General features: G+C 42.1%; 1 protein-coding gene across 1 annotated transcript in view; it reads right to left on the bottom strand.

Annotated features, from left to right (window-relative positions):
• ENOX1 (ecto-NOX disulfide-thiol exchanger 1) overlaps positions 1-12,063 on the bottom strand; it is a 137,638-nt gene that overhangs the window by 91,799 nt on the left and 33,776 nt on the right. The window contains exons 3-4 of the mRNA XM_035902198.1: positions 10,097-10,303; positions 3,102-3,335 (exon numbers count right to left, since the gene is read on the bottom strand). Coding sequence (XP_035758091.1) covers positions 3,102-3,335; positions 10,097-10,303 — 441 coding nt within the window. The remainder of the gene's footprint in view (positions 1-3,101; positions 3,336-10,096; positions 10,304-12,063) is intronic.

The following is a 12,063-nucleotide window of genomic DNA, read 5'->3' as shown; positions in this document are numbered from 1 at the left end:
TAACCCCTCATGCTTTTGCAGGTATGCAAGGCCTCATGCAATGGTGGTATCTTAGTTCTCAGCCCCAGTCATGAGGCAGTCCATTTTGAGAAACCAGTTCTTTTTTTTTTCTATGAAGCTCCATACCAGTAAAGATTACCTGGCTGAAATTTTATAATGAACTTTTGTTTCCAACCAAGATCCTCTATATTCTCTCACCCACTCTTCTCTACAGCAGTTACTGCTGTACCAGGTTACTTTAGCACTTGAGAGGAATAGGAATATGCTGACAATACTGGGGCGAGAGTTTCCAGCCAAGTCTGGTGCACAGAAACAATGATTTCTTTAAGTCTTATGCGGCAGTTTGCAGAAGGTGAAAAAAAGATATTGTCACCTCTGTTATAGACCCAATAAATATCTAGACCACAACAGGGGACTGGCTGATGAGCCTAGCTCATCTCTTCTCACCATCAGATTTCCTTGCTGTCAGGGATTTCCAAGGTTATTTTGACAACAAAAGTTGCTTGGATTCAGACCAAGTTGTCTACATCTGTGATTGCAAAGCAGTATCTTGGGATGACAGATGTTTAGCTATTTTGACTTGCTTTTCAGCTAGTGTTGCTCAGTGAAGTTCTGGAGGCACTGCGGGAGCTGAAACCTGCACATTGGGCACCTGCAGCTCTGTCTCATGAGCCGGCAACAGAGCTCAGGAGTCTTTTGAAGTGGGTACTATGGGGAGGTCATGACTTTCCTTAAGAAAACAACTGCAAAGCATCTGCTCAAAAACCAATCTTCCAAGGTAAATCCTGCCAAGAGCAGAGATATTTTGATCCTTCTTTTCTTTAGGATGAATTGTCCAGGCTTTTGCAGCAATGCAAATCTGGTGATATCCAGACACCTGAGATTTTGACCCCAATTTTTATACATGCATGTGTGTACGTGTACATACATATATCTTCTGTTAGCTTCACTGAAGTCCACATTTAAATTGTGAATGTATGATGACATGAACTGCCCTTTGCCAGAGTTAAAAAAAGTTTTTGTAGTGGTGCTTTACCACTACAAAAACTTGTAGGATGTCACAAAGGGCTTATGTGGTGAATCCATGTTGCCCAAGGGTGGCCATAATGTTCTACCCCACCACCTTATAGATACTTATACATACGCCTATGATGCCTTAGGAAAGGTAAAGCAGACCAGGACTGAGCCCCACTTCTGCTTTCTAGAGTACCTAGTACAGGAGAAAACTCATGACCATTGAAGAGAGAGGGCTTCTTTGCATTCTCCATCCCCAACAAGCTATACAGATCCAGGGCTTGTGCCATCAATCTCGCTACAAGGGAATTGCTAATTAGCAAAAGTTTTTAAAATTGCAATATGTTCTTTTGCTGGATTTTAATGATTTTTTTTAACCGATAAAAAATAAACTTAGCATTTTTGCTTCTTAATTTTTTATATTTAATTCTGTATGGTTTTGAAAGTTTACCTTTATTTTCAGAGAAATAGTCATGTACATGGTATTGGACTATATCATGCTCAAAATATTTCTAGATTAAGCTCGTGCATATATGCCAAGTTCTGGTCAAATGTCCCTCAGGAGAACCAAAGATCTAAGTACTTGGAATAAGTTTTAATTAAGTATGGAAACTTCCCAGAATGAAAAGAAAAAGCCTTCTAAATATAGACATCTTAAACATCTTGCAAAAACCCACATTTGGTTGCCCCAAGCAATGGCTAGCCATATGGAAGAAATTGTCCAGACTTCTTGCATTTTCTGGCTTAGTTCAGGAAACCTCTAGGCCTTACTACATAAAGAAAAACTTCCCTATAAAAGATTAACTTCTAAAATATTCAACTGAAAACAGATTCTAGGAACAGATGGATCTAAAACTCTGTATCATATTGTGTAACTTCTAGAGGAGCTGGACAGGAAGCTAGATCAGTATTTAACAAACCTTCTATTTGGGGCTCTCTCCTCCTTTTCTCTATCAATCCATCTAGGCTATTTGACCAATCTCCCAGTTACTTAATGAATTGTTTAATAGAGGAGTGTATGCGGTGAGAATATCACTCAGCCAAACTATTAACAAACGGAGGTAACAGTGACAACAGCAACCAATGCAGTACTCAAAGAGACAGTAGGGTGCATCTCTGCTCCATGCTCCAAGGATGCAACACTTTGCACTGTCCTTCTCCAGTTTCCCAAACATGTTTCATAGTTAGAACAGAAACCAGTGTGTTGACAGCTAGATAGCCTAAGTCTAATCTGGATAATTCTGAACCAGTGGCAAGAATCACGGTTTCTTGTGACCTGGCACGCAGTAAACTAACGTGCTTGGCCACCATGTTTTAATGCCAAACACTTAGAGAAAACAAATACAACTCAAAGAGGTATGAGGAGTTGTTTTCTTGATCTTTTTTTTTTTTAATTTATTTATCATGAATAATTTTATTTCTGTGCTTCCTACTTTCAGTGTTAGCTACTAAAGACAGGAACACTCAAGCTGCACCCTTGAAAAATACTAACTCAGTAAGCATGGTGAGAAAAAATGAAACAAGCAAGCAAACACATACCAAAATAATACGCTGTCTTGCCCGAGTAATTCTAACCCTAAAGAGGGAATGAAAGAATGGATGGTGTGTATCAGAGATAAGTTGTACCGCTGAATCTGAGGGGCAAGTTAAAATGCAGCTCGTAAGGACCATTTAAATGCTAGGAATCAGGACAGTCACATGCATGTAATGTAGTAACATATCAGTCAAGGAATAAAGGCATTTTAAGAATCAGGCCTTTAATATGAAGGAGTTTGTAACAGGTTGTCTTATTATGAGAGCATTTCCAAGGTAGATGATGACGGCAACTGAACAGAAAAAAACCCCACTGTAGTATTCTGAAGGTTGTGCTTTAGCTGTTAAAGCACAGGTAGATGGACAGATGTTACACATTTCTAGCAGGTGGGTGAGTATCATTACCATTGGCATTGAAATGGCAGAGGAATGGGGGAAGGCTAACAGGGCAAGTAATGAAATACATCGGAGAGAAATCTGCTCCCCTGCTCTGACTTCTGGATGGCTCCTGCTCCTAAGGAATAATACACTGAAAAGTATCAAATGCTGCTTACCTTTCAATTTTTCAGCCAGCAAAGCAGCTTCGTGTTCAGAATAATGCATTATTGCCGGAGGAGAAGGAGGGCGCAGTCTGTCTTCTTCCATTTTACGTCTGTGGCGTTCTTCTCGGGCCAACATTCTTTGTTTGCATTCCCATTCATAAAAGTCATCTCTTGCCTGAGCAAAATCAACATGAAGGCGACCTGAATCCTTTTTGTCTGTGCTAGATCCTAATCTCATGCGGTAACCTGAAACCAACAAGCAGAACTAACTGTTGCAGGACTTCTTTGCTTTTTTTTTTTCCTTTTTTTTTTTTTTCCCCTCAAGTGCAGTTAAGTAAAAATGTACATTAACAGATTCCCACATATCTACACAAGATCTATCGATTATTGTGCTTTCACAGGAAGAAACGCATTCATCTACTCATTTTTCCTTGCAATTTTCCATCTCACCTATCAACATAGTAGATGAACTCAAAAAGTTGACCCAAAGGTACAGAATCTACATTCCTGTTTAGGAGTCTCTCGAAATATGTCATTTTTCTACCTGATACTCCCAACCCTTATAAGTGTAAAGGCCAGCTAAACAGAATACACCTACTGAAAAAGGATCTGTTTTGGTTTGACGATAGGACAGGGGGAATGGTTTGAAGTTGCACCAGGGCAGGTTTAGGCTAGACATTAGGAAAAACTTCTTCACTGAAAGGGTTGTCAGGCTCTGGAATGGGCTGCCCAGGGAGGTGGTAGAGTCCCCATCCCTGGAGGTATTTAAAAGAAGGATAGATGAGGTGCTTAGGGACATGGTTTAGTGGTGGGATGGCAGTGTTAGGTTAAAGGTTGGACTCAGTGATCTTAAAAGTCTTTTCCAACCAAAGTGATTCTATGATTCTATGAATGTAGAGTCCTTCTTCCCCTGATCCTGCTGAGGTCATGTGCAGTTTAGTGCTTTTCTCCAGCCTGTCATAGGAATTGGAAGCATGGGGAAAGGCTGAATTTTATAAAAATCATGACTATAGATGAATGAGAAAATTGTGCTACATAAATTCCTGGTCCATAAAGAGGGTAATGTCATATTTGCATTGTGCTAGATCTCAAATTTTGAGGCTTTACAACTGCAAACACCACTTCCCAGTTCCCCATTGGAAATAATCTGGCAGTGAATATAACTCACCCACAAAAGAATTGAATTCAGCATTCTGTAAAGTAACTTAAAAGTGTGAATGTATTTATTAGACATTTCAAGACCACTTTCAGAACAAATAATGAAACCTGTTGTGCCTCATCTTTAGCGATGTTCTACATATTCATCATTTGGTCAATGCATCATATGCCAAAACTAGGCTTAAAGGCTTTAAGTCAGGGTCTGTGCAGTGGTACAACAGGGCCCTGCTCTGAACCAAAACCTTTGACTGCTGTCAGATGATAAACAAATCACGCCAAAGCTGTAAAAGGAGCTTTTCGTGTCCATACGGTGGAAGAATATGTGCTGGGCACCTATCTTTTTTCAAGGTTTATTTCCAAGGCTGAAAGACACTTGCAGAGCAGTTTCTCTAACTTTTAAAGTGCTGATTCAGAGAAAGTGTGAGAAAACGCTACGTAGAAAGCTGCAAACAGAGCCTTCAGATGCAGGTAAAATTAAGCAGCCTGCACAGGGCCAGCTCTAATTTCACCATGCCAACCCGCTGCAGTAGCCTCATAAGCAGAGCAGCCCAGCAGAGACTTCTCAAAGCACGGGTTGCTGCAGAGATGAACTCTGTGCTGAGCTGGCATATAGGAGGCTCTTCAGAAACACACACTGCTACAGCCACTGCATAATAACTCCAGGGGTGGGAAGCCCCCATTCAATACGGCAGGAAAAAATGTGTTTGCTGCTTTTGAACAGCAATCCAAGAGAACCTGTCTTTCAGTCTCATGGTTTGCCTGTGGTTTGAAGAGCTTCAGCACCTCACCACCACAGTTAGAACTCAGTTTTGAACTCTCTCCAGGAACAGCAAAGCTAAGACTTATGTAGTAGATTAGAAGCATCTTTGCAAAAATGCATATCTAGACATACTCTGTTTTACTGCTGGAAAAACACCCTGCTGTATGAATACAAGGGACTGTCTGTACTACAGCACATATGAGGCAATAGCTCTGAAGACACTGAATATCCATATTTGTAGTGATCCTTCCAAAAAAAAACAGTCCGTGTGCCTTTTGATTTGACATTTTCCTTTCAAACATCTTGTGGAGTTCAGCTAAGTAGCCTGTCAGTGAGGAAGAGGTATGACTTTCATTTTCCAGCAAGGAGCTCAAACCCAGACGAAAAACTCAAGCTAAGTGTTTCAGAGGTCTTTCAAAGCCAGAAGGCATCAAAAACTTCCATGGAACCTACCAAATCTGGTCTCCAAGGTTCACGAGCTTGGCGTGAAGTAGAACTGAATATTGCAAGAGAGGCAAATGAGGGGATTGCTTGTTATTTTAAAGCCCCCTTTATTTTGCTCTGCTTTCTCTTGCTCAGAGGAGTAAATGCTACTTTTTCCCCCCCAGAAGGCTGTTTGTGGTCATCTATGTAGCTCTAGTCACAAGGTGTTGAAGGGAAGAATTACAGATACACCATATTCAGTGGCACATAATAGAAGAAGAGTGTGGGTGACCTTTCAGAGCTGGGCCCTGAACTAACAAGGGGGTAATTATGTGGTTTTATCAACAGAGGTGTAGGTGTGAAGGGGCCAGCCAAAAAGGGTCAGTGGTGCAGCTACCCTGATAACCATGACAAATGTTAAACTTCCTCCCCCCGCCCCCCCCCAGTTTGACTCGCCAGCTGCATTCCTCAAATAGTGATTGCTCTGTGCCAAAACGGCATTATCAGCAATGTGAAAGGACACTGCCAAGGTGCCAGGTCTCGTGAACCTAAAATTAGATCTCCCAGCTGGGCTGTACTTGCCAGGAAGACAGAGCCTCTCTTCCTCTCCCCCTGTCTTCCACCTCCATTAGCAGGAGCACACTGAGCATGGACAGAGAGACACAGCACTGCAGGACGCAAGACTCTTGTGGACCTCAAAGCCCCATTTAATCTCAACAAAGAGCTAATGAAAAGAACTGTGCATCTACAGGTTGTGTGTGTACCAGCAAAACTGAGTTTCACTGAAGCAGCCCTCATTTTTGAAGTAAATGGGGATAATGGAAAAAAACCCCAACATTGAACAGTACAAACTGCAGTCCAAAACCCTGTGCCTGTGTAGTACTGGACAAACGGTTCTTTTTAGGTAACCAGTTTAAGTGCCTCCAAATTAACAGATTTTTGAAATTGCCCATGAATCACACTGAAAAAATACCACTGCTTGTCTAACTCTTAAGAGTGAAGGTGGCCAGCCAGCCAGGTGGTTTCCACCAGCAGAGAAACTTAGAATAACATGCATCAGAAGGGACCTTGGATGTCATCTAGTCCAATCCCTCTCTCAGAGCGGGGTCAATTTTGAAGTTACATCTTCAGGACTTGGCATCCTTCCCTTAACAAAAAAAGAAAATGCCTTTGGCATGACTTTTTGCACCCTCCTAAATCAGGCTTTGGGGACACTACAGGACCACTGGCTTGGCCAGTGAAGAACAGACTCCTTGACGGGTTGATAGCCAGCAAGATGCTGTGTAGCAAGGGGTGCACAACTGGCAGGTCCTATTTTGCATATGGGATCCTCAGACACCCATTTGGGATGGCAGCTCTGAGCTGTGGGGCAGCTGGGAGGCTTGCTCTTTTCCAATACCATGTGTCCTTACCGATGTTCGAGGGTATTTAAATGCATGAGTGAACCACCTGCCATTGCCTCCACTTCATGCATGAGCAAAGAAGTGCCATCACAGACCCTTTTCCCCATCACTTTGCTCAGGATTGCAGCTAGCACTAAATGTGTACCTGGCTTGGCATTTTTAATTTCAGTTTCACACACAATGGCAGAGAAAAAGGCTTTGGGAACTTGCCAAGATCCTCACTTTAAAGGAGCAGCGACAGGAAAAATTAATGAGGGTGCTAAATAAAAATCAAACACAGTATTTCCGTATCACAGGTCTAGTCAAAACTCTATGGGCTGACTTACCTTTGAGTGTTGCTATATTGGGGACGGGCCAATACCTGCTCTCTAACTGGGGATCTAGATCAGAGTGTTGATGATCATCGAGAACATAAAATAAAATGAGTACATGGTACTAAATGGAAACCCACAGAGGAAAATATCAGCACAGGAAAAATGCATACACAGGCTGTTGGGGTATGAACAGGTCTGTCTCAAGCCACCTGTTTGTCCCATATTTTCAAGTCCAGGACCATCAACATTTGCAGGAGTTACTGAATGGTCAGCCACAAGAGTAAAGTACATACAGTTTGGAGAAAGGGCTTTCTCATGGGCTGGTATGTCGCTTTTAGACAGGAGATCAAAATTTAACTTTCAGGGCTAAATGAAAACTGCTCTTCCTCAAGTCAACTTTTTGATCATAGTCTTCTACCCATCTCCCAGTCTCCTTTACATACACATTTACTTGGGAATAGAAAGGAAAAAAAATAATCAGTGATTAAACTACTTGATGGATTTTGTAATCACTTGCACTATTCTGATGATAAGCATGGGATAAATACAAAGTTTGATGAGATTAGATGGGGTAGAGAGATAAAACTGATTAGGTAGACAAAATTATCATTATATTACAGATATCAAAGGCATGACTTCTGCCTAATATAACACGCATACTATATTAAACACAAATTCCATTTGTACATCTCTTTTGTCTCTTAAGGGAAAAAGAAAATGCCTTAATGATATGCTTTATCCCCACCATTTCAGAATACATTATGTTTGAGAACGCAGTAAAGACTGGTTAAAACCCCCAAATATTTCAGCACAAATAACACCTGCCCCTGCCTAGTGCCAGACCTCCCTGCTCTGGGTGGTGGGGGACAGTCAGTGCTCCCTGTTTCACCTGCAGGGTTCAGCACCGGTGGTAAGAAGTAGTGAAACTTGGCTGCAGCGTGCCCCTGCTTTTCTTCCTCCTCCCTGCCAGCTCCACTGGTTCTTCCCCGGATCTGGTCGGAGACAGTAAGTATAACACTTCAGAAGAAAGAAAAGGTGTGGAGGCAAAGACAGACGGGGAGGGAGGCTGCAGAGCAGACGGTAAGAGGAAGCGTCGACAGCAGAGCGACTGTGACGAAAGGAAACAGAAGAAGGAAGGCTCGATCAGGAACCTGGAAATAAACTGGCAGAAAAATCAGGATGAGGAAGGAAATCTGCCACCTCCATCTCTCCTAAGCTGCCTCTGGCTCAGGGTGGCAGCCTGTACGTTTCTGAACTTGCTTTTTCTTGCCGCTGCTTTGTTCATCATATACAGTAATACCAGCTCCTACTGAATCCAGCGTGCCCCTCCTCTGCTCCATTACTTGTGGAGATGGGGTCCCCTAGACAGAAGTTGGAAGCCGGGAAATGTGCTACTGCGTCCTACTACTGTGATGCCTATAATCTGTTCCAATGAACTACGGCGTTACAGAAGTGAATAAAAAAAAATAAACAGGAAGGATGGAAACTGGGAAGACAGGATGAGGAGAGAAGACATGAACTGAAAATAAAAAAAAAAAAAAGAAAGAAAAAAACAGGGTGGAATGCAGATCTGGAAGAAACCTGAAACTACAGCAAAATTTCAAAGAAATCTTTATACAGACTTCATAAAACTCACAATTTTCTGTAGCTCTTCAAACAGCTATTTAAAGCAAGCAGCCAAGTTGGAAAAAAACCCCCACAAACCTAAACACAAAAAACCTTTGTGAAACAAAGGAGCTAGGTTTTTCCTGACCACATATTTCAAAAGTTCAGATGTTTCTTTTTCTTTCTTTCTTTCATTTTAAGATCTAGTTGATGCCAATTCGAGAGACCACTTGTTTCTAGCTGTGTGAGCTTCCTATGGACACCTACAGGACACTTGAGGCTATGTCCTTACTGCTGAACAGAAGATGGTCAGGGAGCTCAGACAAGGTATCCCTGATTGATAGGTGCCTCCCAGGCTCCGTTTTGGATGGTCCCAGTGGGTCCCTCTGAGGTCACCCTACACAGCGGGTGGCTGTAAGCCAGTCTGAGTCAGCTCGTCTTGGCCAAGGAGCAGTCCCTGGCCCTTGCTTATTTAAGAATACCTTGCATGTGGGGTGAAAGTGTTACGCTACACTTGTGGCGCAAAACAACGCTTGTGGGTCTCCCCAGGACCCAGAAAGAGAGGTGAACCAGCCTGTGGAGATAAATACATACAGGGGATGGGATCCATCTCAGAAAGGTGAAGACGAGCTCAGTTGGGAAGCCAATCCTCATATGAAGGAGCCTGTAACCTTAAGAGGGTACTGACAGTCACTGAAGCCTGATATGTGAAAGCAGAATTGCTTTTCATCTTTTTTTTTCTTTTTTTCCCTGTGAGTTAGAGGGTATTTTGTCTGTTCCTTTGTTGGAAAATAAAAGAGATTCTGAAATTTTACACCTGAGTTTCTGTGGCAGTTGTTGTCCTGGCAGGCAACAGACATAGCCTACAGATGGGGCACAGGATCTAACCCATGCAGTAACAGAATACATGCATGCATAAAGGCATACTTTACTCAGACTGCACTGCAAATCTATAAAAATATGCCAATGAAATTGCCAGCCTATCAGAGAAATTGGCACTGGAAAACAGCAGCGTTCCTGGCCTAGTGCCCTCCTCTTTCCACAACCTGTGAGCAAAACTATATAAACCTGTGTAAATCGGAAATAAGGTTGTTCTGTAGTGAATATCAGGATCTGTTGCATTGTTAGGGATGGCAGGAAATTGCTCCCGGGTAAGCAACACACAAAACCACGCGCAAGTCTTGGCAGACACAGAGAAATACAGAATTGCCCCTTGCCACTCCAAGCTACAGCCACTGAGCTCAAGAAAGACTTGCTGAGATAAAAGCTAAGAAAATAAGCAAACATTAGCATCACAAAATACAAATGAGAAGCAAGGAAAATCCATTAAAGAATGTGAAGTACCAGAAAGGTAAATGGCTTTATCGACCATGAACTCCTCTGCAAAACGAATGTGACAAAAATTCTTCTTGCTTTTTCGAATTGCTGTTATATCTCCACACTGCTCAAAGACTTCCTGAATAATTTCCTCCGTTGCGTTTTCTGGTAATCCTCCAACAAACACTGTTTTACACCCAGGAGGTCTCTCTCTTGTTGAAGGTGGTGGAAGATCTAAGTCAAAACAGAAATCACATTGGAATACAAAATTTGTCTTTTGATCCATTGGCTCTATTCATTTCCCTAATCAGTTCTGGGCAGCAACAGTTATTTGACATAGCATGGAGGCGGGAGAGGGGGAGAAGCAAAATAATTGAATATTGCAGAGATTGTCCAAAATTGATTACTTGAATCTAAACCTTTTCAAGTTTTAGGTGGCATTTCAGAGATTAATTCCTGCCACTGCAGGCTGTTCTCCAGGACAGATGGTAAGGTCTAAAAGGATCTTTCTTTCCCCTGCACAGTCACACAAAAATTTAAAAATATTCTGTTTCAAAGCTGGGGAGCTTTTGCAACTGATTTGACCCCGAGCACAGATCTCAAGCACTGGTGCGGTACATTCAAAGCCTGAACTTCACCATCCCTGGCTCATGCCCATCACTTGCCACCCTCTCCAAGTGTGTGGGCCCTCTGCTGCGTACACCCCAGGTATTTGGGCTGGACAGACCCCTTCCCCTGCTCTTAGCATAATTTCACTTCTGTCTCAGAGTACAAGAGCAAAGCAAACAGAAAACAAAGTGGGAAACACAACCAAGTGACAGCATGATGAAAATGCTCTACCGGTTATCTGTTTTGTCTTGTTGCCAGATAATGGAGCAGATGCCAGCACACGGGATAACCTCGCTGTTTACAAGTGCTCATGAAGTGGAGTGGCTAGAAACGTTATTTTTATGTATGTATAGAGAGATTATATACACAGTTAAATCATGAAAACTATTGCATCTTTGAAGGCTATATAAAAAAATATACTCTGTCATAACACTTCACCTTGTTTGTATGTAGATTCCTAGAGCATTCCTCTAAAAGTAGCTCTCTAAGAAGGGCTCTTATTCATATGACTTAGGTTTTTTGGCCCCTTAACACAGTAAATGGGGCTACAACCTTAAAAGATATACATATATATATATATATATATATAAATATTCACACAAAGAGCCAGTTTGGTTAAACCATGATCTGAGTACATTGCATATCCAGAGCACCGAACTATTTGCTTAATTTTCTCTTTTGTCTTCACAGTGATAGTGAAAGCTGCTGGTCTGATGGCTCTGAAACTCCTGGGGCTAACATACACAAAATCAGGCTTTGGGCCTGAGACGGTGGCTCAGTGGGAGGAGTTTTCCATCTGCACAAAGTCCCAGAAGGGGTAGAACAAAGCCTCGTCCTGGCTCTCAAAGAGGAGAAAGAGCTCATCCGCATGCTGCCTCCCCAAAAATAGCAAGAGGGGAGACATAGTCCCCCTTTCCCTCTATCTCCCCCAGGCAGGGACCAGAGCTAATCAGCTTTTGGGTACTAGATGCTGTGTTCAGGGACACGAACCCAGGTTGGTCCCATCTAACTGTGGGCACCTGAAGGGGAGCACAGAGATGATCAGCACTGTATAACTGTTACATTTTGTGACATTCTGGTCTAAAGGAAAGACAGATTTCTACTATGATAAGTGTAGAATTTCAGGCTCTGTTAGCTTTGTTTAAGTAATTATTTTTCTTTTTTGTACAAACTGAGTAGGGTTTTTTAGATGACCTTGCAGAGATGAGTAAGTATGCTCTGACACCATACCATGCTTTACACATGAAGTAGACCTTAGAAGGAAACACCATACTTGCCTACCCTTTGTTTAAAGTCCATAATTTTCATTAGATAAAAATATTTTCATGCCATATATATAGGAAAATAATATTCTTTCATTCACTTACTTGGGTTTGGAGGGAAGA

The sequence above is a fragment of the Egretta garzetta genome, unplaced genomic scaffold, assembly GCF_000687185.1.
Source record: "Egretta garzetta isolate BGI_Z169 unplaced genomic scaffold, ASM68718v1 scaffold269, whole genome shotgun sequence".
NCBI classification, from domain to species: domain Eukaryota; kingdom Metazoa; phylum Chordata; class Aves; order Pelecaniformes; family Ardeidae; genus Egretta; species Egretta garzetta.
Note: the sequence above shows the minus strand (reverse complement) of the source record. Positions and strands in the feature narration are given on the sequence as shown.